Source organism: Prorops nasuta, unplaced genomic scaffold, assembly GCF_024137725.1.
Source record: "Prorops nasuta isolate Cenicafe-Biocafe unplaced genomic scaffold, Cenicafe_Pnas_1.2 PNAS00013, whole genome shotgun sequence".
In the NCBI taxonomy this organism is placed as follows: Eukaryota; Metazoa; Arthropoda; class Insecta; order Hymenoptera; family Bethylidae; genus Prorops; species Prorops nasuta.
This window is the reverse complement of record NW_027116810.1, coordinates 5,885,180-5,912,286: the sequence shown is the minus strand read 5'-3', so window position 1 is coordinate 5,912,286 and position 27,107 is coordinate 5,885,180. Positions and strand designations below refer to the sequence as shown.

Here is a 27,107-nt window from a genome sequence, read left to right as displayed (position 1 = left end):
TTATGGATATGGTAATAGATAGTAAAAAATTAATTAGTTTTTTATTGCCTACTACCACACATCCGTAAATTAATTATTTTACAATTTTTTTAATATTGCTTACATTTAGCGACTTAAGTAATAATTTTAGAGACTATCGACCAAATGAATATACACCTATAAAAGGATTTTAATGTAATTTAAGAAAGATTGGCAATATAAAAAAAGTTTATTCAACTGTTTCTATCATTATTACCATATCTATAATATGTAGAAAAAAAACGTGTGTGAATTCATTGTCATATATTATTAATATTTACCAAAATGCATAACGCGCGCGATTTGTACGGACTCTAAGCGTAAACATTATTGTTACATAGTTCGGAAAAGATTTGGACAATATTAAAAAAAGCTGTAAGACTTTCCTTCTTAGAAGGTCTATTCTTTTTCGATGCACCGTTGCACTTGTGCAATAAGTTAGAGTGAGAAGACATATGTTTGCCTAATTTCAATTAATTACACCAATTCGGTAGTGAAGTGAAGAAACATCAGAAAACCAAAAATTGGCCCTTTTATCCGGGGTATCCTGCTTGGAACCTTTAAATCGAACAGCGCATTGGCGTTTCATTGAAGTCCCTCCAGAGCGTGCACATAAACATTTATTTATTTTTGTAATTATATAAGAGATATCAAATTTTTACACAGGACCTTTCTGAAAGCACTCTCTATTTACTCTATTTAGATCCAAAAGGTTTCATGCAAAATATAGTCGTATCTTTAATAGTAATGAGAAGACAAATAAATTTTCATACCTCCACGCTCTGATGCCGAATTAAGTGAAACGCCCCGAAAGGACTCATTTTCGCTCGGCATAAAAAATTTGTTATTATTATTATATAGACACAGCATATAATAAGCACGTCAAGTTTTATCACTTTTTATTAAAAACAAAATGTCTTTCTTACGCAACTACGTAGCAAAAAAAGTTCGCGAGATTTTCGGCAACTTGGTCTTGTATTGAATCTCGTCGGATAATAGGTATAATAAAAATGTCTTATATATACATATGTGTAAGGAAAGGCGAAGGAGATCGTTAATTATATTTAATCATTCAATATAGATGTAGAAAGTCAAAAGGCGCACGGCATATTTAAGCAGTTAGATCTGTGATAAATTTCTCTTATGTGTAATATTGCATATTAATTTTCATCAAGTTAGAGTACTTTAATCTGATGTTTATTAATATTTTATTAAGATTATTCATTAAGAATGCGGAATGTCCCCACTTGCAAAAATTTATGAATCTTAAATTTTTCCACAACCAATACAGTGGTCAATTTTGAAATTTTTGATTCTGCGTGAGTTAAGCTGCAGGCTCTGCTAGAGGGATAATAAAGATACTACATAAAGTATCGGTAAAATTCATTTTATTTGACAAAATTAACTTAAGATAATTTAACATTCCATGTTTGACACTATCAAAAACTTTCTTTCAGGAGTGAATTATATAGCTCGCGTGTAGCATGAACAAAGACTAGCCATCCAATATTTATTATAAAATATTCATTGTTAATCATTTATTCTGAATTTTTTAGCATTATACAATTATAGTGTTTTGTAAATTAATGATGAAATGTTCCCCAATAATTCTCAATAGAGATAAATGAATAAACCAGCTGAAGAATATCTTGTGTGTATGAAAGCATTAATGAGTTTAATATATATACAAGATATTGGTATCAGAAAAATAAAATAATTGATGTATAAATATTTGTGTTTAGTTATTTATGTTTACAGTGTCTCGAAAATTCTATTAAGCTACAAGAACAGGTTTGATATAAGTGAGCTAATAATATTTTCAAGTGTCATCATACATTTAGCAAAAATATTGTAGGTATTGTATATATTGTACAAACTCTACCTAAAAATTCTGTTACCGATTAAAACTGAAAAAATATGCTCACCCAAGTATTTATAGAAATTGTCACTTTGATGATTTCTGCTCACAGATATAATACTTCAAAACAGGATAAAGAAAAGCATAATACGATGAAATGCGCTGTGAAATAAAAATTTATTGACAAGACACATCAAAGTATCTGTTATTCTACCAACTCTTTGTTCAAGTATTTTCCCACCAGCTGAGTAATCCTAATCCTGGTTCATCAATAGCTGCCTGAAATTATATTTATTAGGAAATTTACAATACTGCAAATCAACAATTTGAGCACTTACTCCAAGAGCATAAGGAGAAACATTTTTTGCTTCTGATTTTTCAGCTGCATCTGCACCAGTTTTAGGTCCGGTTGGCAAAGTTTCTGTGAAGGTTTCGCTGACCACTCTAAACCTTATAATTTCTCCTAGAAATTTAAACAGATAAGTATATTTAAGTAAACCAATATTTTAAGTCTAATTAGTAACCTGCATCCATGAAGAGATCATGTTTTTCACCATCCCCTGTGTCATACTCCCAAACCCAAGCTTGCTCTGTTTGATCAAATCTTGATGGATGTTGTAGTTTATGAGGTGGTATAACTATATCTTCAAAAAATCCTAATGTTACTGTAAAATTGATAAAGATACAAATGAAATAAATCCCTAAGTTCAACTTCAATTAAATTATTATTCTTTACCATGCACTCCATCAACGCTGCAACTCCGAATCTTTCCTATTAGGATCTCTTCTATAAACGGACGGAATACTATATACCTAAAAATAACTTTGGTATGAGATGAGCCATCTCCAGGAAAAATAAAGGATTCTTGAATCTTCGTTATATCATGTAACGCAATGCACAATCCTACATTGTGATAAACCTATAATCATACATATAATTATCTTACTTCAAAATAAGTGTGAGTAAAGAAATAATTTACTTTACCTTATTTGCTAATTTTCTATTTAATTCATCAGTGATTGAATCATTCAACTTTCTTTTAAATTTCTTTGGTAATATTCTAACAGTATCCTTCAATTCAGCTAAAACGAACATTTCTATTATTTCTATGTCTATTATATACTATTTATAATAAATAAATATATGCATATAGTATGGTAGACAGACACTTGAGTGGATGGACACTGGACAGTGGACAGAGCCGAGGGGTCGGCGAACCAGTCAGCAGACTGGAGCAGACCAGTGATGCCAGAAATACAGAAACAGTTGAACAGGGACGGCAAATACACAAAGCCGTAAGCCGCTATGAGTGTGAAGTGGCTAGGGCTACTACGCCAGTCAAGAGGAGAAGGTAGGGGTTACTCACACTACTTTAGGCCATATCTGTGTGATCAGCATTCTGCTGAGCACTGCTGAGGAGCAATGAAATTGACAGAAGCCAGATCTTGCCTCTCTGTGTACCTTAAATGCTGCGTTTACCCAAAAAGTCGAAGCAAATAAAAATCCTTTTCCTAAATTAGTTTTTAATTAGAATAAAATGCTTATATGTAACTATTAATTTAGTAGTTTTGTTAATAAATGCAACAAATACGTTCTTATAATAATAAATAAGCAGTTGAGGTACAGTAAACTTAATGTTTTTATATTAACCTGCTAACAAATGCATTTTTTTATTTATTATTTAGTTCAATAAGTTAATGGTTATTAAAAAAAAATTCCATGTGTAATGAAAATAAATTAAAAAATCTTAAACTTTGCCAAGACTCGAACACGAGCCGGCCGTGTGGCAAACGGCAACCTTACCGTCTATGCTACAGAGCTCATTTGTTATACCAGAAGCAAAACAGCCTTTTAAAGACTGACTACAATTCTTTCACTAACTCGTCATAAACGATCAAGAATTAGCTGCAATATTAAATGCACTTATCTCCACAGCATTATTGCACTAAATTTATTGTTTTTAATTTGAAGCATACATTTTACATGAAGATACGATACTTTAAGAGTGTTCATGCTGTACTCTAAATACAAAACTATTCATATGCTCGATTATCATAGTTATTCGACTACTTATAACATATATTATAATATTACTTAATTAATTTATGATAGTTGAGCATATGAATAGTTTTGTATTTAGAGTACTGCATGAACACTCTTAAAGTATCGTATCTTCATGTAAAATGTATGCTTCAAATTAAAAACAATAAATTTAGTGCAATAATGCTGTGGAGATAAGTGCATTTAATATTGCAGCTAATTCTTGATCGTTTATGACGAGTTAGTGAAAAAATTGTAGTCAGTCTTTAAAAGGCTGTTTTGCTTCTGGTATAACAAATGAGCTCTGTAGCATAGACGGTAAGGTTGCCGTTTGCCACACGGCCGGCTCGTGTTCGAGTCTTGGCAAAGTTTAAGATTTTTTAATTTATTTTCATTACACATGGAATTTTGTTTTAATAACCATTAACTTATTGAACTAAATAATAAATAAAAAAATGCATTTGTTAGCAGGTTAATATAAAAACATTAAGTTTACTGTACCTCAACTGCTTATTTATTATTATAAGAACGTATTTGTTGCATTTATTAACAAAACTACTAAATTAATAGTTACATATAAGCATTTTATTCTAATTAAAAACTAATTTAGGAAAAGGATTTTTATTTGCTTCGACTTTTTGGGTAAACGCAGCATTTAAGGTACACAGAGAGGCAAGATCTGGCTTCTGTCAATTTCATTGCTCCTCAGCAGTGCTCAGCAGAATGCTGATCACACGGATATGGCCTAAAGTAGTGTGAGTAACCCCTACCTTCTCCTCTTGACTGGCGTAGTAGCCCTAGCCACTTCACACTCATAGGGGCTTACGGCTTTGTGTGCTTGCCCTCCCTGTTCAACTGTTTCTGTTGCACAAAAAGGCCGTTTCTGGCAACTCTGCTCCTCAGCAGTGCTCAGCAGAATGCTGTGATCACACGGATATGGCCTATAAAGTAGTGTGAGTAACCCCTACCTTCTCCTCTTGACTGGCGCAGTAGCCACTTCACCACCCTAGGGGCTTACGGCTTTGTATGTTGCCCTCCCTGTTCAACTGTTTCTGTGGAAAAAATAGTCTTTTCTGGCATCACTGTGCATCACTGGCGCTACTGCATGGACGGCCTGGGCCCTGGACCGTCGATCGAAATCGAATGTCGATCACCGTCAACAATCTCAGATGCCGAAGAGAACGTGTACGACGCACACATATTTACCCTTTTTCGCCTATAATTACTAAATAAAAAAAAATTAATTCTGGAAATGGAAAACAATGGAGAGATGAGAGATGATGCTGGTCCACTCAGTTCAACCGCCTTTCTCGGAGGAAACAGTGTATCCACAACATACATTGATGTTCAGTCTGACGGTCTAGATAGTAAGTTGAAATCTATTACAAAATTATATTGTTTTAATCAGTAAATTCTATTTTAGAAAATGCGTCAGAAAAATCGAAACAGCGTAAATCAACTGAAGTACATAAAGATGTAGAGTTAGAATTTGATGTCGGAACGCTTCTTGCCTGTGATACAAACGTTTTGGATAAAAAAAGCCTTAGGTAACCTCAAGATCCATGTGTTCAGCATAACAAAGTGTATATAGTACTTCATAAGGAGTAACAATTTATTGATGTTACAGTTCAAAGAAAGAAGATTATTTACTGAGCTTGACTAGGGATAATGTGCAGCTGTTGATTAACAAGATTTGGGATCTTCCTACTCAACATGTTGACGATGTCATCGTAGCTACATTACCCAAACCAACGTATGTACTTCCAAGAGCTAGAGCTGTTCCCAAGCCAAAACCTTTAACAAAATGGCAACAGTTTGCAAAGGAGAAGGGTATAAAGACCAAGAAGAGGGATAAATCAAAATTGAAGTGGGATGACGAGTTGAGGGTAATGTTTTTGTGTTCTTTTAATTCCAGTATATTTTTACTGATCAGATCAATAAATTTTGTTTAATTTTAGAAATGGATACCTACTTATGGATACAAACGAGCCAAGGCAGAGGAGCAGAAGGAATGGTTAATTGAAATGAACGATCAAAATAAACCAATGGAAGATCCATTTGCAGCAGCAAAATTGGCAAAGGAGGAGAGAAAGTCCAAAAATGAATTGCAAAGGTTACGAAATATAGCTAAATCAAAAAATATTAAGTTACCAAAAGTAGGATTGCCTACAACAGAACATTTTGCTACATCTAAACAATTAGCAACTGCTGTGACTGTTGCAAGAGTTTCAACAGCATCTATAGGCAAATTTCAAAGCAGGTGAGATATCTTTGGAAAAAATTGTTAAGCTGCTGTTTGTGACAAATCATGAAACTAATAGGATAAAATATTGCAACCATTTATCAGGTTACCTAAGGAAAAGGATGCTAGTGGTATTGCAAAAGAAGTGCCTGGTATGAAAAGGAAAGCGAAGGACATACCAGCTACTCTGAAGGAGGAGAAGCGCCGCAATACTGGCATTGCCGAGAGCGTTTTAAAAAAACGTAAAATATTACATACAGATTTTGCAACTCCTTCCCTGAGGTATGTATTTTTAAAGTAAAATGTAAAGTTTAAAGCTTGTCTACACTTGATAAGATCGAATCAAACTGTGTTTGTCTGTTTTTTTTTTTTTTTTAGTAATGTATCAAAGACCTCATCAAAAGGTGGAAGAAATAAAAAAGCAGGCAAAAGAGCAAAGGGTGCAAAGAAACCAAAGGCCGGTAAAGGCAAGAGAGATTTGCATACGAAAGTGGGCGGTAGAAAACGTAGATAAAATTATAATGCTTCGTATACATTTTATTATGATAAGGATTGTGTAAAAATTTTATCTGAAATTCTACGACTTCCATTAGGAATAAAATAATGATATGGGTTTTGAGTTTCAGACTGCAAACCTATAGCGAAATAAAAAGTGTATAAATTTTTAATAATTTATGTTTTGATCGACTTTTACTATAGTAGTATTATCGATGCGTTGTACTTCAAAGATTGATGTAATATTCGTAGATGTAAAGTGGCGAGGTGCATTTGCGTGTTTGGTACGATGCCTGATAATCTTCACTAGGAAAAAGCTAGGAACAAATGCAGGGACGCGGGATTTGGAAGGGTCAAGAGGGAAGTATACTGACTGATAGAGTCGATAAAGCAGGCAGTTTCCTGGCCCGCTAGGTGTGACTCGGCGAAAGGTCAAAAGCAGGAAGGAGTGCGGCGAGCCAGCGGAAAATATCGACTAGGAGGGGGTTGGGAGTGCGAGGTAACCTGGTGTGGCTCGAAGGGTGGTGCGCGGGCACAAAGGAGGCTAAATGAGAAAGCGGGTCGTCCTAGAATCGAAGGTCCCACCCTTCTGTGCTCCGCGCATCAAACCTACGTGCTGTATCAATGTCGCCTTATCTAAAGATTTTAAAATGTACTTAGCGATACACCACTGATAAGAAAATAGTACCAGGAGTTTGACGAGCGACCGAGCACTTTTTAAGTTCCCTGATTTCTTTAGAAGCATTTTCCATACCAGTATAATTTTTTTACTCTTCTAACGCGATAATCTCAACAATCTTTGTTGCACGAAAAGGCGATAACGAATTGATAAACAAAAAAGAATATACACATACATATAAACGATCCTGACCTTTGGACGTATCTTGAAAACTGCCACATCCTTTCATATCGATCACGTAGTTTTTTTTCTCGCAAACTCTCATGCTGCACGAATATCCTAGATACATCCAAAGGACATCGATCCGGCACATCTACACGGGATGTCGATTCAAGGGGTGTACCTCATACAGCAACGTACATGTTATTAAGCCGTTAGATTTAGGCAGATTTTACTTTAAAATTACGTTAGAGTCGGATGAGTAACGACTGGTGCGTGCGGAGAGCTCGTTTAAAGCGATATAAGTCGATTGAATAGTGTGCAGCTTTATTTAGGACTACGAGATGGGGAGAAGGGTGGATTTCATTTTAAAATAAGGAAAATAACAAATTCCTGACTGGTTTTAATGATATTAAAGCCAGTCGAAATAGTACAGCCAACAGAAATAACGTATAGCAGTTCAGGACTGCGGCGACTACGTGTGAAATGCTTCAGGAGGCATATATTAAACTTTTTTACAAGGGTATAATAAGGAGCATTAGAGACTAAATTGGACTACAATGTATAACGTGACCTGAGGCCTGTTCGACAGTGTATATAGTTTTCAATCGTTACGCAAACCCAATGTATCACGAGCATTGCTCTAACGTGGATTAAACGGATATGCGAAATAAAGTTTGAAGATGTAGCAAACACGAATGCGATTTTGCTATCACGCTAATTGCGAAATTATAGTGTCGCTACTGGAAGCTTCTTTAACTCTGAAAAGCCTGTATCATGCATTCGGCTGAAATGTCGGGGATTTCCGACTCCGAATACTGTGCGAGCATCGTGGGATTGACTGGATCGGATCTGATTGAAGCTGCGCCATTAAATATGCAAAAGCGACGCTTTCCAGATGCGACGATGAGTCGCTGGGAAATTTCTATTATACACGAAGCAAAATGCTGACTAAGGCTAAATTCGTGATGTAATCAGGTTGGGGGTGGCTACTCTACTGGCTGCTGGCTGCTTTAATCGAGAGTCAGCAAAGTAACTGGGGGCGTGGGTGCGCGACTATATATTAGAGTTAGATCAGGAGCTCGTGCTAATAACCATCTGGAGTGATGTAAAAAAGGGAATGGGTGGAGGGTGGATCGATGATGATTAACGAGGAATTCGATAATGGAGCATCGAGTCACGATGCGAATGGGAGTATCGATCGTGCGTGGACGCAGTTATAGGTTAATTGGGAGTTTTGCTGGAAATTTGATGAAGAGCGTGCCTTATTATGGTTGAAAGGAGCAGAGTCCGCAACTAGGTCCTCGAAAAGAAACGGGAATGGGGTAGTGTCTTTTCCATGGGAGGGGTAGTGCTAGGGGCGCGCTAGGAGTGGGCGCCGCTACTCGCTAGGATGGGGTTGGCGTTCAGTTGGCTCGTGCTGGGGCGGCAGTCGGTTGGTGGCCGTTCGGAATGAGACCAACGTGCCCGGGCCTAGAGGAACGATGGAGCTTCAATTCGCGAGCGGATAAAGTGTAACACTCGCGGATCGCGCCGCGTTTGCTCATTAATATTGTTCCTTATTTCCTACGGGACAGAGTATAGATTTCACGCTGTGCTGTAGTAGCGAGTGAAAAACTCTCGAGGAAGAGCGATCGAGGAATAATAGAGAGAGAGAGAGAGAGGGGGGGGGTGGGGGGGAGGGAGGGGAGGGGAGGAATGTGTAGAGAGTAAAGAGAAGGGAGAAGGTGGGATTCGAAAAAAGAAAGACGATCGAGTGTAAGGAGTTGAGATAAAATGACTTCGCTGACGTCACATTCGTCGTCAACGTCCTCCATCTCCTCCTCTTCCTCTTCTTCTTCGTCGTCGCCGTCGCCGTCGCCGTCGCCGTCGTCGTCGCCGTCGTCGTCGTCGTGAGCAAGAGCTGGGTTTTTACCCTAGAAACCGTTGGTACGAGTTTCGGTGTTGCTGGCTTTTCTGCCTGTTTTGCTATTGCCAACAAAATATGTTACACTAAAAATCTATGACGTCGCTGTCGACAATCCTGCCGATATGAGTGTACACTCCTATCCTTAAAGATGTCCTCGATGTTTTGCAAGGAACTCCTCGTCGCGTCTCTATTTTTCGATAGTGCTAAAAGCGCCATTATCAAGGGCCACCAGCCAGCCTTATGCTTTTTCAACTTCACAAGTCTTTCCATTACAATTTTCTCATGCAACAATGTATATAGCGTAACATTCAATTTCTTTATTTCATAGTACTGTACGGGGTACTTCGTAATAAAGGGTGGCCAAGCCGCTAACTTTAAAAAGAAGGGTCAATCTTGAGAAGAAAACTTATACAATTTTTTAATATATTGCTAAAATTTTCCTAGTTACATCAAACATGTTTACGCTAGGAGTCTATATAAATTATTGTGTCACTTGGTATATATTGAATAATATTTTTAAGAGTTTGTCTATGTTATTAATTTGTTAAGTCGATGTAGCCTACCAGTATTATTATGTAACTTGGTATAGATACGGACAATCATAAAAGAATCGCAGAATAATTTTTTAAAAATGTCTTAATATTCAATCAAAAACTAATAGTTTTTTTGTTTCATTCATATTTATCTGGTTACATAACAATGTATGTAGCCTAAGTATATTATTATGTAACTTGATAAACATCAATAATATGACCAAAATTCTCTAGTTTTTTTATTGCCTATTACTATTTGTATGAAAGATTATTCTCACTTTACATGTATAATATTGTTTATATCTAACAAGTTACACAATTTTTATAGAGGTTAATCGATATAATGAATTCATGATTAATATAGACAGATTTTGATGTAACTTAAAAAATATTTTAGCGGCATGGGAAAAAGTAATTAAATTTTTGTTTAGGCATTAGTGATATATCTGCAAATAACTGCAAATTTCCTTAATGTTATTAATCTTTTTCAAGCTGTAAAAGTTGCTATTTTGTATTTTTTTTTATCAAAATTATTTTTATTACATTTTCTTGTACACAATATATCAACAATTACCATAAAAGTCATATTATTCTTGAGTATAGATGTAGCTGCTTTTTATTAAGGAAAACTAGGAGTTGCTGCATAGATACTAATAATTGTAAGTACAGCAGAAAAAATGTTCTTTCCCTAAAAAGAAAAACTCTTTTTTGAAGATAGCTATTTTACACAACTATTTTCTTCATATACACACTTTTGACCTAAGTATATTGTCATGCTACCCGAAAAATATTAAAAATATTGAAACAGCGTAAATAACAGTTTTCTTCCGAGAGACTTGGCCTTTTTGTCTAGAGCTTACACCTCGACCATCCTTTACAGGACACCCTGTATGTATGTGTATACAGGACAGGGTGTTAATTTGAATTGGTCCTAGAGTATGGACGTAACATACAATTCATTTATATTCTATTACTATTATAGAGATATCAATTTTTCGTATAGTATAATTTCACATTAAAAGCGAAAATATTTTAGAAATATGTTACTTGCAAAATAATTGACATCTCTTACATACATTCAGAGAGATGAATACATTTTTACGTCCACGCTCCGAAATGAATTCAAACTAACACTCTGTACGTGTACATATGTGTGTGTGTGTATATATATATATATAGTTGGCAGTATTGGCGAACCGCGGAGAAAATAACAATGAGTTATACAACAAGGAATTTTAATCTGTGCTCCTTGTGAAAGTAGCCTCGATAGAAAACTATTGGATTGATTTTGTTCCAATCGGTTGCATCCGCGATTCTTGTAAATTGCAATCATCCCTCGACGGACACCTTTGATTGTCCCTGCTGACCGTCATTCCGCTAGTTTATCAGATCTAGCATGCATCATCTCTCAAACAACGCATGTCTCTCTATGTTGCTTAAATAATATGTAAGCTATATGTATACTAATACCTGTCGACGAGTACCCCAGAGCTCCAAGGTGTAATCGCATGTCCGTCAGTCTATCAGTTTTTTTATCTCTCGTTAAATTTTTCCCCTAAAGAAGGAGAGCACCATCGATTTTTGCGCCAACATTGATTTTAACTAAAGCTTCTGTAAAGTTACTCCATCACGCTACCTTAGCAATTGCCAATGCTTCATGCTACTTTTTCAGTTCTCGATCCAATATATGTAACGTACGGACACCGCATGCGATCGAACACTTTTATTCCACTAATTATTATCTTAACGGGCTTTCGTGCAAATCTCCAATTTTATTGCTTCATTGTTTATTCCTCTCTCCATATAGTATATTCGTGCGAACTTGGCACGTAGAATTATGCACGTTACTGTCAGAATTATATTTATCTTCTACATCTCTCTCAAGAGTAATGTCGATATTGTCGTAATGTCCATGTAGCATGGTTTGTGTGTTCTCTCTCTCTCTCTCTCTCTCTCTCTCCCCCCCTTGTTCGTATTCTTTTGCAAGAAATAACGCGAGAATCATATCGACTTTCAATCGCAACGATGGAAAATAGATTCATGCTGTTTGTGTATATTCTCTATGAGAGGCAAGGGAACAGGACGTTAATGACAGAGTTACCAGTATTTTATCTGCAATTTAATAGAGTTCACCGCAAATATCGAAATGCCGATTTTCTCGTTGCTATACAAAGAATTGGATTAAACTACAACAATGCGCAATCCATTATCAAAGAATCCTGAAATTTCATGTATTTATCTCTACGTTCATTGATGGAAAACCAAACTATAAAATCAATCATTCGCGCTGTTTAATTTGTCTTTTTCGTTATGCTGATTAATTACTGAAATGGATATCTAGACAGACGCGCTCGATACGTAGAATTATTGAAAATAGCATTTTCTGGTATAAAAGTTTTACAAAATACATTACACATAGTGGATTCGATCCTTGGTAGGCGGGACAAAGTTTGGTATAAATATATCTTGCTAGTCTATAGATATATACATATAGCTCTTTTACATTTAAACTTTTCTCTTTTTCTTTGAAGTAATATATAATATATAGATATAGATTAATGTGTGGCTTACAAAGAACAACTATTTTCTTTCTTGCAGAGAGTACTGGTCTACAAAATTTTTCAATAACATTCATGTAGCAGATTGCGATATGAGAATATTATAGGCCGAAGGGACTGTTGAATAAAATCGTTGATACATAGGGCTAGGCAACGCGCGCGCGTATATATATAGCACGATAGGATTGAAACTGAAAGTAGACATAATAATGGAAATACTTTAGGTCAGGCTGCTTCATGTTTTTGGCGGAGAGGATATTGTTAAGATATCATTAAGATATTATCCGCGCAGAAAGGTCCATCTATATAGTACGTATAGCCCACATTTCATTTGTATATATCTTAAAAGGATTTAGACCAAGTTGAAAAATCGTATAAAGCGCACGGGGACATTGTTAAATCAGATTCGCCGATATTATCGAGGGAAATGATATCACTGACCTAAATTTCAGTCTTGGCGAGAACAGTGGTAGAAAGCTTGATGCGCGGGCAATATAATTTCATCCTTTCCATTTTATTACATTTTATATACAGGGCGTGTAACAGAGCGCCCGTATGATCCTTTCAAAAAATATAAGGAAGTAGGTGATTCCAAGCGGGGTCAAAGGCATTTCTATTCCATTTATGCTAGGCACGATTTATTGAAAGATTCTATTTTTTATTCCTGATCCAAACCGGAATTAATTTTTTTAGAAGGAAGTTCAATTTTGTAACTGCTATATAGCTTCCTACTCTTCATTGCATACTCTTGTATCTTATCTCAAGAGGTTTTTAAAGCTCTCGTTTTTCACGTTTCCATTTCATCCACTTGTTTACGAGATATTTTCTTTGAAAATTATAAAAGTTGCTAAAAGAATATGCGTGTATATGCGTAGCGGTAACTTATGTATTATTTAAGAAAAGAGACCACATCTATATACCTTTCATTTCAAATCGAAATATTTCGTTAACGACTGGATAAATTCAGAACAGGAACTTGAAAAGCTGTTGAAATTACACTGCAAGAGTATATATATATAGTAAAAATAAGGTTCCGCGTATAAAAATCTGAAAGAAAAAAATATTGCCAATTCACACCTGAAATGAAATATAAGATGATTCGTTAGAAAGAATTCGGTAAACGTATGTAGAAGCATTTTTCACTGCTTCGGATTACCCACTTTTTTATACTTTTTAAAAGGAATTGATACGGGTGCTCTATAGGTTACACTCTGTATGACAGAATGTCGCGTCTGAAAACGAGCAGTTGAATAACCCTCTATACCAAGTAGGAAAATCAAAATACTTTTCCAACAAGAGTTGGATGACTTTGAGGGGGATATAAGATGGCGTCATTGGTTTGACCTTGAAAGATGTGCCAAAGGAAATATGAAGGTTACCTTGAGTTTCTTTAAACGAAACGCTTTGTATTTTATTTGCATATTCTTGTAACTGGCCTTCGGAACTTTCCAAAACACTATATTGATTTATTTTTTCACCCAGTCTTTCACTAAGTTTATTACTTTAAGATTGGCTATAGGAGTAGGCTCACTGGGATATATAGTATGCGTAATTGCTTTATGTACGCGCACTTAGTCGCCCACCTATACCTGTAAATTTAAATCAACGTATCCACAGTGATTGAAATAGAATGAGATCATAAATTAATATATTGTTTTAGAAAGCTTTCGAGATTAGCTACAAGAAGCTGTAAAAATATGTAGGATTCTCCATTTAGAAAACCGAAGTTGACCTTCGTTTAAACTTGAAAAAATAATCTTGCACAAGGTTAAACCAAAAGCATAATATTTCTTCCTCGAAGTCATAAAATTTTTGTTTGAAATTGTATATTTTTTTTTCAATATAAAATAAAAAAGTTATTACTAATGGGACATTAAAATGATTCACCCAGTATACGCGCAGAAGAAAGAGTTAAAGTTTATCTCGTTGATTTGTGCACTTTTAGAGTCTGCTTTTACATGGAAGAGAGGATTGATGAGATTATGCACCCTTTCATATATCAATGATTGTAGCTTGAAGAAGGAAAAGATTTCACGCATTGGTATATATATATATATATATATAGGGGAGAGAGTGGGGCAAAATGATTTCCCTAAGGCAAAATCCATCCTAATGACGCTATTATTGATTTTAACATAGGAAAAATTTTATGTAACGAAGATCACATATTACTTTACATTTCTGCGTGGTCGCGACAATTAAATTGTTAAAGATGTTTTGTACTAGTCAATTTAATGTAAATCTTACAAAAGGATCATTTTACCCTCACCCGAGGGGTAAAATGATCCCATGCCGAATAATTTTAAATAATGAATTTATATTTATAAATACGATAGACAAAAGCTATAATACTTTCAATAGTAGAAAAGCATATTTTAGTGCTAACATTCTGAATTTTATGAAAAGAAAACATGTTGTTCAAGTATAATCGCTTAAATCGCGAAAAGCGTGAAAAAAGTACACTGGATCCAATCTTCTCCATAAGCTTCGTTTTTAAACCGTTTGTTGTATGAAAAATACATTCGTTATCATCATCGTTACTACTTTTTCAGCACCGGCTGCTTCTTACCAATGAAACCACTATGGGATAGTTTTGCCCCAAATGCGTTGCCCATCTTTCATCGAATCTTAAAATTGTACCAAAGTCGAATTTTCATTAATTTTAAGAGGAAATAAAAGTTCATACTTATTATTATGATTTACCTAATTGAGCGATTTGAAATGAATCCCAACATTTATTTCCTATATGATTCAAAAATCGCTTATCTTACAGAAAAATGATGAAAAACACATGAATGCCGCTAACAATTTTTTACGTATTAAAAGTAGACATTACAATATTATATTGTGTATTTAAAAGTTTATATTTTAATATTCATTAATTTTTAAACGAAGAGTATCAATAGTTTTGATAAAACCCTCAGGGGTCACTTTACCCCGAGGAATGATTTTGCCCCACTCTCCCCTAATAATGGTTGCTGATAGCGATAATGATGAAAGAATGAAATTTTACAAATAAAAGAGATTGAAAAAATCTAATGTGGAGTATATAGTGGTGATTGATTGAGAGACGAGGCGTGCTTAGATGTTTGTGCTTAGCTATTGGTGTACTATTTGGTGTCTATATATAGCGGAGCCTGCTTGGCCTTTTTCACGTGGAAACAGATCACTGTACATAGAGCTTGGTTTGTATGCGTGTATGTGGATTCGAAAATTGGCAATTTGCCATTGCACGTAGAGTTGTTTAGAGTGTAGAGAAATAGAGGTGGACGGACGCCACAGGGGCGGAGCTCCGTCACGTTTCTTGCCTTTGCAGAGTGCACGGCACAGCAACGCGGTATACGGGGTCAGGAAAGAGAGTGAGAGGGAGGGAGGGAGGGAGAACTAGAGAGAGAGAGAGAGAGAGAGAGAGAGAGAGAGAGAGAGAGAGAGAGAGAGAGAGAGAGTCAGAAGGGAAGCAAAGAGAGATAGAGAGGGAAAAGAGGAAACTCAATGATGATGGTAACGAGGATGATATTGATGATGATATCGATGATGACGGTGATGATGGGAAAAAAAGCCCCGAGGTCGTAACGCAGCGTCGTCGCCAATCCCGAAGGCGTTAAAGCGGGTAGAGGAGGAGGAGCGGGAGCAGAGGTTCCCTGGGAATAAGCGATGTACGCCGCGGCCGGTGGTGCGAGCATCGCCAACCGGAGGAAACAGAAGCGGCTGCAGCTCAGCAGACGCGGCGCCGAAGCTGCCATCACCGCTCCGAGGATCAGGACCCATCCGGCTTCTTCTCATCCCGGCAAATTCGCCCGTCCGCACGTTCTCCCACCAGCGCCAACAGCACCACCGGCACAACAACCACCACCACCACCACCACCACCACCACCCACCACCGCACGACCACCACCTCCACCATCATGCGCGTTCCACTCGAGCATCGATCGACGCCGCCGTGCCGACAAGTGCCAACAGCTACTACTACCACCTGTCTCACCCATAGATTTCCCCATCTCGCCACCTCCGCTGTCCCTCGAATCACCCACCTCGGTCACTTGTGCACCAAAGACCAACAGCTTCCCATTCCCGCCCCCTTCGATTCTCGATCTAAGAGTCTCGTCTTCTACCGCGGAGCTACAGGTGGGTACATCCCTACTGATTCTCCACCAACGCACACACTCTCTCCTGCCTATATATCTCTGCCTTTTTCTCTATACTTATCTGTATTATTCTATTTCATTCTTCTATCTGACTTTCTGTCTATGTCTGTCTGTCCATCTATCTCTGTCTTTCTCCTCCTGTCTCTTCTATATCTCTATAAACGAAAAAATCAGCGAAACAAAAGTTGCAAAAGAGAGAAATCAGAGAGAACTATACTATATAGAATCATCTGAAAAACCGTGTGCACACACCGCACTTCTTCTTCTTCTTTTTCTTCCTCTTCTTCTGGCGCGCACACTTCGAGAACACCATCGATCGGTTGGCTGTCTGGTGGCGCGTTATACGAGATTAGAATCCCTGGAGAAGCGAAAGTTTCTTCCGCCCCTTGGTCCAGCCGCTGGTTAACGAAAGTCAATCTCGGGGCAAGGACCTGGGGGACGGTGTAAGCCCTGAGCAAAACTGTATACGAAAAAAGAACATTGCTCGGAAGAACAGAGACGAGAGAAAAATATTATATACAAATATTATATTAATTATGATGATAATATATAACAATAATGAAAGGGCTTGAGATACGATGTTAGATGTAGGTTTTAGGCAGGCTATCTGCACTTTTGGAAAAGAGGAAATCGAGAGGAGCGCGAGGAAGGATAAAGAAAGAAGGAGGATCGGTTGGCGAGAGGGAGAAAGTCTCGATGAGAGAAAAGTGGGACCAGGCAGGCTGGTTTTTCTCGATGAGTGACACGTGCGAATGAGCGAGCAGAATGCAGGCTGCTCTATTGATTAGAAGGGATAGAAGGGAAAAGCAGCGATTACGGGGCGGGAAAGCTGTTAGGGACTTGCCTTCCAACTTCGCTACCAGACTTATTCCACCGCTTCCACAGTATCCCCCACGATCTTACGTGTACGGGGTAAGTATCACGGGCCCTATATGGGCCGATGCTGACTCGTTTCCTCCAAGGCCGGCTCTCTTAATCATCAGCACTAGAACGTAGCCACACAGGTACTCTTCCGCTAGACTAGACGAGTCTCGACGTCCCTTCTTCTTTAACATCTAGATTCTAGATAATTTCATTTCTCCGTTGTCTCTCTTTCTCCTCTATATACCCCTCAATTATCCAAAAACAACCTACCTTAATTCTTATGAAAAAGGACAGGAAAACTCTTCACCCTTTTCATCGTGTGTAGAGAAGCTCATTGCTTGAAACTCAAACCGAGCTAGCGTTTCCTTACAATCTAATTAATGTTGCACTTTATCCATATCCGTCTGATGCAAAACTCGTCGAGCTACATACATATACAGGGTGTTCCTTTTAAGGCCCCACCCGAAATTACATTTTATTATCGATCGTGCATGCATGGAAAGAAACGTGTCGAGTAATGATTGTTTGACTTCGATGAGGACATAAGATGCTATCGTTCGTTAGTTTGACCCTGAAGAGCCAGAGGCTACACGAAGGTTAATTTGAGTTTTTTTTTTTCAAATGAAAACCTCATATATTTTTACATATTCTTGTGTAATTAAATTTAAGAACTTTCCAATAGACTTTATTGATTTAATTTTTCATCAAATCGTTTAGGAGACACTTCGAATTGATGTTACAAGTAAGCGAACGGCTATGCGTTTATATGCAAAACGATTTTCTGTAGATTGCTCTATAGTTACACCAACATCTAATATATGCAGTAGCTTCAAATGGTAACATCTCCTGAATCACTGAATGAAAAGATGAATCAATATAGTATTTTCGAAAGTTTTTCAATTCATTTTCAAGAATATGTACAAATATATAAGGTGTTCCATTTACAACACTCAATTTGGCCTTCATATATTATTAAAATGAATGTTCGAGGTCAAATCAATGATATCATCTTATGTTCCTTCCGAATTCAGACAACTATTGTTTCATCTGTCTTTTTTTAGAATCAACAATGAAAAAAGTTATTTTGAATGGGACAATAAAATGAGACACACCCTGTATATTTATATCCTCATTAAAACTTTTTCGCGGTATACAACTAGGCCAGAAATAATCACACATTTTTTCTACGAGCATGTTCTATTATTTCTCTCTCTCTCTCTCTCTCTCTCTCTCCCTCCCTCCCTCTTTCTCTTTCTTTCTTTCTTTCTTTCTTTCTCAATAACTATCCTTTCTTTACATAATATTTTCTATCTATGTCTATCACAGGTTCTTGATAATCCGTATACATATAACACCAAGAGAATCGCCTCTGTATTCTAAAACGTCATTCAAGACTTGAGGGAGCCTTAGATACTATATAGTATATGTCACATAAACTATATATTTTGAGGCTTCTTTGACTCCGAATGACGTATAAGAATTTTGGGATAGTTTAATATATTATACTACTGATTTATATAATTTAACCCGCCAATAGGCGCGTGCTTTATTTTTACGTAGATAGGCGCGTGGGGTGCCACGGACACCCCAATTGTTTTTCGTGATTTGACGTAAAATATTTACGTATTCAGATTTATTTTTCAATAAATATCATCTATGTGACGTTCCCTTCGTATATGGTAGCAGTTGCATGTCTTTAAGTTATTTATATATTAATTAAACGCTAACACTTGTAAGTGATTGCACAAAATTTTCGCTAAGCTATCAATAGATTTCTTTTCTTGGGGTGTTTTGGACACCCCGCACGCCCATTGACGGGTTAACATATTACAGTCTTACTCACATATACAACGTGTTACATTGATTGCGTACTTCCTTGCGGATGAGATTCCTTGTATCATGCAGATTATGATTCCGTTGGCCATTTTAAGTATCGATGGTCAATTTTAAATAAATAAACATTTAAGTAGACACATTAGACGATAGGATTTTCACACCAGTCATCAAACGCTGTTTCACATTTGAACAAATCTGTGTGAGCAGCGAGAAGTTGCTGCTTGCCAAGTAATTAGCTAGGCTCGGAAAATCAATAAATTATAGTCTAGTACGTTTACAATCATGGCCGACGATAAATACTTTTCCATAATTACTACACCTAATAAAATAATAATTTTATTATTTTGGCTCACTCACTCTCCTCTATCTTCCCTCTGTTTATTTAAATTTTCTCACACGCATTCGTCCTTTTGTTTAATAATTGATCAACATACTTTAAAAACTTTTCGATACATTTTCGACGCAATTGTTAGATGTCCTTAATCTTTCCACTACTGTACCACGCCTAATAAAACTATTTTTTCTCCATCACAATCGTAATCATTAGTACAAGAACGAATGTGCAAACTTTCAACTTATTCGTAAATGACTTGGTAAAATAATCTATTTGGTAAAGCTCGAAATTGGATAGAATTTACTGCAGTTTACAATTGTTACCAAACAGAAAACATTTATCATCAAGATAAAAAAGCTGTCGCTAAGAATATTTAACCAACCAACTCAAACATGAACAGGTGACAGAAATCATTTTATCTGCGTTTCTTTAAGGCTACGATGATTCTTAACTATTTCCTGTTGCTATTTATCAATATTTTACGTATAGGATTACTCAAGTTTATTATCAAAATATTATTTAGTTTAAGTGAAGAGTCTATCTGACTATAAGTTATAGAATAATTTAATGTATAAATACGTTAAATATTTATTTATTTAAAAGTTACTGTGTCGATACTCAAAAAATTGAAATAGATTTTCATTTGGATGATCCCAGGAATCTTAGCTCCCAATGAAGCATGGTGGTTAACGTAACACAATGTAGCTCTCCCAAGTCCAAGTTGCATGTTGAAAGTCTTCTTCTCGACGGTACCTAGTCTTTTAAATGGAAATTTCTTGCCATAAATCGTAGCCATTGATCGATTTCAGCTCGCCTCCCGCCGCTTTCCTGCCACGCAAAACCTCATCCAGCCTTGCGTCTTTATTAATACGAGCCGCAGTCTACTGTTTAGACCAAATTTGCACATGACATTTTAAAATGCCTAATACTCCTAGTCTACGGAGTGATCCAGGTAACAGAATTTCGCTCGCATTTTTACATGGAGCACATTGAGCCTCTCTACACACACGACCTTATTATTCTCGATTTCGAGTGATTCGTGCCGGGAACCCCTGAGAAAGGTCAATGCAGCAATAATGTTCGAGAGTGGACTTGTTTCAGTGTGGTGGCCAGGGCCCTGGAAAAGCAGCATGGCAAGGCTGCAATCGGCCTTCACCCCTTCCGCTATCGCCAGTGTCACCGCACGACAGTCGCGAAGGTTACAAGACGAAGCAATGCGAGGCTCATCGACGATGGATGAAGAGAAACAGAGTAATTGCCTGTGTTCTTTCTAAATTTTTAATTTTTAAAAATCCATGCTCATTTCTCTTATCAATCATAAGCTTTGGAGCCATCATTGCTGAGTATAATAAGCATGCAGCTATATATACTATATATATATATTGTTGCACAACGAGAGAGGCTCTCAAGATACATGCGGTGCATGTGTAAAGAACGACCGCCTTTCCTTGAAACGGGGCTTTCAGGAAGTTAATTTCAGTCCAGGTATAAACATTTTTTAGGTACAATGGAGGAGTTGAAAAGTTATTGACCTTTCAAAATCATTCTTTTTCGCCCATTTAGAATGTACGACTTTAACTTGAATGTAATGAGTTTAGAAAGTAAAAAGACGGATAATGCACAACTCGCAGAGAGGGTATATTTGTTAGTCGTACGCGATATTATATTCGCTATATTTAATTGATTTAATTTCTTCATTCAATTTATCTCAATGTTACATAAAATTGATGTTAATACAATTCTTAACTGATAAAGTACCCACAGAGCACCTAGTGGCTTAAAGACATCTTTCAGGTGTCTTTTAAGTCAATTGGATGACTAAAAGATGTCTATAAGACAACTTTTAGTCAAGTGTGCTGGATGGGTAGACAAATTAATTATTCTTCAAACAGAAAATTAAATTTATTAATTCAATAATTTAATTGTAGTTTTACTAAAATAAATGTTCAAATAGCTTTCAAATGAGACCAAAAATAAACATTAGTATCAAATATTGATGCCAACTTAAAATACAAATGTTTTAAAATAGTAATCAAATGTAGAAATTTCTTACTTGTGATCGAGTTGATATGTTTCTTCATTTTAAGGGCCAAAACACCCCTTTATGGACTGTATTTTTTATGAAAATATTGAGAAAATCGAAGTGAATTCAAGGATAAGAATTTCTATGCAAAAGAAAACCGAAAATTAAAAATGAACAATAATTAAGGAATCATAAAATTGCATGAAGCGCCAAGATACTATTAAAATCTTTCATATTCTATTAATTTTTAATCACATATTTTTAGTTATTATATCGTTAATTATTGAATTATATAACAGAATTTGGTTCGTTTCAAATTGAAATCATGTCTGACTCGTATGGTCTGTATGAGATGTCCGAATCTCCTTAACCCTCCAGGTATACATACTATGGGTCAACCAGATCCATACGATATAGGACTTGATAAAAAATTTCACTGAGTTATTTTAAAAATTAGCTGTATCAATGCCTTCTGCACTTATATTTTGTCAGTATGCAAAATAAATATTTTTTTTAGAAAAAAAAGGTACGAGTATAAAATTATTTTTTCACTTTATTTTTCTTGAAAAATTGTCGTGTAAGTTTTTATCTAAATACATTAAAAATTAAAACCTATATTTACTGCTTGTAATAACCATAATGTTTATTAAATGTTTTTCGTAAATTATTTGATTATTTTAGACTTTAAATGGACTTAAAATATACATAGATTATTTCCAGAAGGTTCAAAGTACCATTCAGAATTTAGTGTAAGTCAGTTGGTCCAATAATAACTCTGAACTTATGCGTTATCAATAAAACGTGATCAGGGCCAAATTGAACCAGAATATTGTTAATGATAGAAAACGTATATAGACATGTTCTCGGAGCGTTAGAATTGGTTCCCATGTTTCAGATACGAGACGCCAGTTATTGTTACGGCAGTTCCGGAGAAGATGACGAGGAGGACGGGAGCAACGGGACACATAGGTATCGAGGCGGGGAAGGAAGCGCTGCCGTGAATACCGTACTGTACGCAGGATTGGGGACTACTGCACTAGGCTTGGTGATCTCATTCGTTGGAACCGGTGAGAAAGGATTTCTCAGTCCTGAGTTAAGGCTGGTGGGTCCTTCGCTGTTATGCGCCGGTTTGCTCTGCTGCCTTTTTCGAGTGCTGCTTTGTCTCTGTTTGTGCCGCTGCGGCCAATGTCGGTGGCGGTTTTGCCAAGTGACATCTGGGAAAAAGGACAGAAATGGCAGCGGCATAGAGACTTCCACCAGCAAGGTGGATCCGCGTTCGGCTGGCCCGTTACCGACCGCGTCCCTCCTATCACCGTTGCAGCGATCACCCATCGTTCAATCCACCTGCCCAACCTCATCCGCTTCAACCACCAGGGGTAACGAGCTTCTGCTCTCTCCTGCTGAATTAAGAGATTGATGACGACCGTCAGCCATCTGTTACGAATTTTCTATCAAATTGTACATGTCGATCTACTGCCGGACGTCCTAACGTACGACCCCATTACCATAATTTGGCGTGGCTTCTGTACTGCTACTAATCCCTCAGGCCTAGAAGCATTATTTGCAAACACAGTTTAATTTTAGTCCTATGCGAACATTAGTGCTTGAAGATAAATGATAATAAAATATCGGCTACATTTTTCTACATCTATTAAATCTTTTTAGAGAAGATACCATATTATTTCCCTTATTTCATTTATTTGTATTCACGTTTTTTACAAAAGGATTAACTAATATTAGAGCTTATCCCCCAGCCTCATTTTGTAACATATATTTAGCTAGAAAGCATAAGATTCTTACACAATTTGTAGAGGATTACTTTTTATTGAATTGGCTACAAAATATGACCATCTTCCAAGAAGACACCAGTATACTTATTCATTCAAATTTCTTTGTCAGGTAGTCTTTTACATAATCACATGTTTTCAAATCAGACTTTAAGTCAGTTATACTTTAAAATGTAATGATCAAGATAACTGAAACTGCATTTGATCAGCTGTAGAATAACTATATATAACAGGAGTATCTGAAGTTGTAGAATTTGACGCAGTCGCAGCAATAGCATACAACTGGTCTTCATAAATAGCACTGGGTGTTTCAGTTTTTCCATTACCAGCAACACTAATGCTGCTAGGAGGTGGATTATCTCCTTTAGTGGCCTCTCGGTACTTTTGTAAATACAGTTTCAAAGGCTCTACATAATTATCGAAACCAAGTGTTGTCATGGCAAAAAGAATATCTTCTCCATTAATAGTTTTTCGTTTTTCCATATGACAACGATCGCTAGCTTCAGAGGTAATAAATGAAATGAATTCAGATACACATTCTTGTACACATTCTCGAGCATCCTTAGCAATTTTCCCTGCTTCTGGTATAGCCCTTTTCATAATTTTTGCAACATTAGCAATTGGTAGAAAACGATCTTGTTCACGAAGTGGCATATTACCACTGCCACCTACAGTTCCCTGTAGCGGATCAGCTCCACCATGATTTGAGTCATCAGTATTCTCTGGATCATCTATTAACAGTAAATCATACATTAATTTCTGTGTAAAAGAATTTGTTACAAATGGTTGTTACATATATATATATTATATGTTGATGAAATTTACTCTTTACCAAAGAGAAATTATATTGTAATATAATTCTTGTTACAATCATAAATTGTGTGCATAGGCAATATTTTTTATTACTTGTATATAACCAATTAAGTACCAGAAAAAATAATTATATAAAAGATATTGGTGCAATTTTCCTTTTACACCCATTATTCCAATAATTTCATTAAACTAATAAATTCTGATTATTATTGCAGATAAAGATATAAGTTTTAAAAATTCATATTTTCTAAAGTATAATTAGGAAAACCAACTTAATATGGGAGAAATAATTAAATGCATGCAAATAGGATTACAAACATTTGCAATAAGTAACAACAATAATAAAAATAAAAGCATCATGTATCTCGAGATTTTTTTAAGTGGAAAGAAAATTAAAAATTACAGAATATCCGGTGATAGGTGTATTTTTGACTCTACCTTCAGTCAAGTCTTATTGTGAATTCGGAAATCTGCACTAGTGCGCATTGGGTGTATCTATATTTTCTGACTGTTAATATTTGTTAATGTGAAAGCAGAGGATAGAGGTATTCCTAGTGCAAATTAGTGCATTTATTCCAATTCACGAATACATATTTTTATTGTCGTTAAATTGATGTTATATTCCGAAAAACATGCATTTTCACATGAAATAAAAATAGGAACATTCGTGACGAACTATTTGTAAACAGATGAGAGTCAAGGTTGCGTTCCTTTATTAATTGCCAGTGCTAAATCTACAATTCATGTGACATACATTATAGTTTTAGCATTGGGAGTAAGCAATGGTACATAAGCTGTGTTTTATTTAGCAAAAAGTTGCTACACTTTTTACACTTTGTGCACTTTTTATGGTGTCAACTTATACAATGGACAAAGACAGAAATACGGAAAGTGTAGAAAAGTGTTAAAAGTGTAGCTAAATAAAACACAGCTATAGACAAAAGTTAAGACTAACCTTACAAGTGATTGGTGTTTTGGTTTTCTACTTTTTTGTTTGTCTCTATCAAACGATCACACATGATTCTCAAACATTGAATACGGTGCTATACTGGTATTTCAAGAGAAACTATAAAACAATATAATTTTTTAATAGATTTCAACTTACCATCTAGATCGTCAGACTGAACACCAATGTATGTTGTGGATACACTGCTTCCTCCAAGAAAGGCGGTTGAACTGAGTGGACCAGCATCATCTCCACTCTCTCCACTATTTTCCATTTCCAGAATTATTTTTTTTTTTATTCAATAATTATAGGTGAAAAAGGGTAAATATGTGTGCGTACACGTTCTCTTCTCGTCACAATATTATAATTGCTATAAATACATAGAATGTTGATCGTGGTCGGCTCCCGCCTCCCGGTTCCGGAGGTCTAGTGGCGCCTCTATGATCATTAAGCAGGTACTATGGCTGCGTTCGTTGTTTTTGTACTGCCACCAGCTGGCAGCTGCCACTACAGTTGCTTAAAGTCACTAGACACATAAAGTACCGCAATCGCCCTCCATTTTTGGTCAAAATCGCGCGCCTGTTTCAAAATTTTATGAATAAATAGGATTACTATGAAAATTTACATTACTTTTTTTTAAATAATTTTTACACTTTTTTGTTTTGTAAGATATTGCATGCAACAATTAAGAAAGAAAATACGTATAAAAAGTGATTTATTTAAATAGAAATTAAATTAAATTAAGTTTTGCTTCTGTTTATTTGTTTTACTACAGCTCGCATAGCAGTTGATCTGCTGCTTAATATTGCACTATTTACATTATTTGCATTGCAATTTTTATTTTTGTTATTTAGTACAAAATATAATCTACACTTAATGTAAAGTTTATATATTTTACTTAATATGTTATGACAATTAGATATACTTTTAGGATATACAATTGTTTCTAAAATTAACTGTTGAAAACTTTCAATTGTTAGCAAGTTTTGCATTATTTTATTTTCGTAAATCCTAAATAATTTTTCTACCTCCAAAATATACTCAAACACGTCTGTTGCAGGATATTGTAAATGATTTTCATTTTCCTTGAATTCCTTAAATAGTGTAAATTTATTTAATTCATTTAGAGTAACATTACTGGATATAACTGTTACATAGCATGCATCACAAGTAGCATAATTATACCTAATTTTCTTTAGAACTGAACCTAATAAATAATAAAGGCTTCCTTTTAATTGATTACTTAAATCAACTTTACAAAAATCGCTGTATATATCATTTATTATATGTTCCTCATATGCTTCTGGAGATAAATTATTATTATCATTTTTGCTAGTTATATTAGTAAGATCTTTACAAAATTTTATAATATAGTTTCCATCATCATTTTCATAATTACTCTTGCTTTATTAGTCTCAAATTGAGATAGGCATATTAAGCGTAATGTTATCCTAAATAAATGTGCATCAGGAACTAGTTGTTTTGACCTAATCGTTGAGAACACATTTTCCAATGCATCTTGTATAAATCTAGAAAGAAGTATAAATTTAAATTTTTCTTCACGTAAATAAAATTCTTGAATATCTAGTGCTCTTCTTATACATAGGCTGCGTTCCGTTATTACCGCATGAACTGGAAGTATACTGCAAGTATACTTCAAATCGTTCTGAAATAGTTTGCAGTAAGCTTCCAGTATACCGCAAAAGTCCTAGAGAATTTTTATGACGTCATTAATTTACGTCATTTCCTACTGCGTTTACTGGGCTCATCGAGGTGGGGCAAATGCAGTAAAAGACAGAAAACAATATGGCGGGCACTATGAATTCTGAAAGTGAAATGACTCAAATTATTTTTCTAAATGAAAATA

General features: G+C 35.8%; 4 protein-coding genes across 7 annotated transcripts; 2 read left to right on the top strand and 2 right to left on the bottom strand.

Annotated features, from left to right (window-relative positions):
* Positions 1-133: 133 nt before the first annotated feature.
* Polr3H (RNA polymerase III subunit H) lies at positions 134-3,237 on the bottom strand. Of its 2 annotated transcripts, none has more exons than XM_066734631.1 (5): positions 2,862-3,237; positions 2,613-2,796; positions 2,401-2,520; positions 2,215-2,339; positions 134-2,155 (listed from the first exon to the last, which is right to left on the bottom strand). In XM_066734631.1, exons 1-5 carry the CDS (start codon positions 2,970-2,972, stop codon positions 2,102-2,104), a joined length of 594 nt encoding a protein of 197 aa, XP_066590728.1. In that variant the 5' UTR covers positions 2,973-3,237; the 3' UTR covers positions 134-2,101. The 2 variants fall into 2 exon arrangements, with proteins under 2 accessions (XP_066590728.1, XP_066590727.1); XM_066734630.1 differs by having other exon boundaries at positions 158-2,155; positions 2,401-2,541; positions 2,862-3,172.
* Positions 3,238-5,016: 1,779 nt separating this feature from the next.
* On the top strand, positions 5,017-6,843 carry LOC136778004 (ribosome biogenesis regulatory protein homolog). 2 transcript variants are annotated; one of them, XM_066734601.1, is made up of 6 exons: positions 5,017-5,284; positions 5,326-5,464; positions 5,545-5,803; positions 5,876-6,177; positions 6,265-6,441; positions 6,538-6,843. In XM_066734601.1, exons 1-6 carry the CDS (start codon positions 5,170-5,172, stop codon positions 6,671-6,673), a joined length of 1,128 nt encoding a protein of 375 aa, XP_066590698.1. In that variant the 5' UTR covers positions 5,017-5,169; the 3' UTR covers positions 6,674-6,843. The 2 variants fall into 2 exon arrangements, with proteins under 2 accessions (XP_066590698.1, XP_066590699.1); XM_066734602.1 differs by having other exon boundaries at positions 5,341-5,464; positions 6,538-6,840.
* A 2,350-nt stretch (positions 6,844-9,193) lies between these two features.
* Positions 9,194-23,126, top strand: LOC136777985 (uncharacterized). Its single transcript, XM_066734576.1, has 4 exons — positions 9,194-9,421; positions 16,052-16,617; positions 20,773-20,922; positions 22,590-23,126. The coding sequence occupies exons 2-4, from the start codon at positions 16,147-16,149 to the stop codon at positions 23,109-23,111; spliced, it is 1,143 nt and encodes a 380-aa protein (XP_066590673.1). The 5' UTR covers positions 9,194-9,421; positions 16,052-16,146; the 3' UTR covers positions 23,112-23,126.
* Nf-YB (nuclear factor Y-box B) lies at positions 23,104-25,623 on the bottom strand. Of its 2 annotated transcripts, XR_010823342.1 has the most exons (3): positions 25,400-25,623; positions 23,495-24,212; positions 23,104-23,242 (listed from the first exon to the last, which is right to left on the bottom strand). XR_010823342.1 is itself a non-coding variant. In XM_066734577.1 (2 exons), the coding sequence occupies exons 1-2, from the start codon at positions 25,512-25,514 to the stop codon at positions 23,662-23,664; spliced, it is 666 nt and encodes a 221-aa protein (XP_066590674.1). In that variant the 5' UTR covers positions 25,515-25,623; the 3' UTR covers positions 23,149-23,661. The 2 variants fall into 2 exon arrangements, 1 of the variants encoding a protein (XP_066590674.1); XM_066734577.1 differs by having other exon boundaries at positions 23,149-24,212.
* Positions 25,624-27,107: the final 1,484 nt, after the last annotated feature.

Coding starts and splice junctions, on each gene's coding strand:
- LOC136777985 (XM_066734576.1), top strand. CDS start 16,147: ATGTACGCCGCGGCCGGTGGTGCGAGCATCGCCAACCGGAGGAAACAG. Junction 16,618..20,772: donor CTTCTACCGCGGAGCTACAG/GTGGGTACATCC, acceptor GACTTGTTTCAG/TGTGGTGGCCAGGGCCCTGG. Junction 20,923..22,589: donor GATGGATGAAGAGAAACAGA/GTAATTGCCTGT, acceptor CCCATGTTTCAG/ATACGAGACGCCAGTTATTG.
- Polr3H (XM_066734630.1), bottom strand. CDS start 2,972: ATGTTCGTTTTAGCTGAATTGAAGGATACTGTTAGAATATTACCAAAG. Junction 2,797..2,861: donor ATAGAAAATTAGCAAATAAG/GTAAAGTAAATT, acceptor GTATGATTATAG/GTTTATCACAATGTAGGATT. Junction 2,156..2,214: donor TTTCTCCTTATGCTCTTGGA/GTAAGTGCTCAA, acceptor ATATAATTTCAG/GCAGCTATTGATGAACCAGG.
- Nf-YB (XM_066734577.1), bottom strand. CDS start 25,514: ATGGAAAATAGTGGAGAGAGTGGAGATGATGCTGGTCCACTCAGTTCA. Junction 24,213..25,399: donor TCAGTCTGACGATCTAGATG/GTAAGTTGAAAT, acceptor TACTGTTAATAG/ATGATCCAGAGAATACTGAT.
- LOC136778004 (XM_066734601.1), top strand. CDS start 5,170: ATGGAAAACAATGGAGAGATGAGAGATGATGCTGGTCCACTCAGTTCA. Junction 5,285..5,325: donor TCAGTCTGACGGTCTAGATA/GTAAGTTGAAAT, acceptor TGTTTTAATCAG/TAAATTCTATTTTAGAAAAT. Junction 5,465..5,544: donor TTGGATAAAAAAAGCCTTAG/GTAACCTCAAGA, acceptor TTGATGTTACAG/TTCAAAGAAAGAAGATTATT.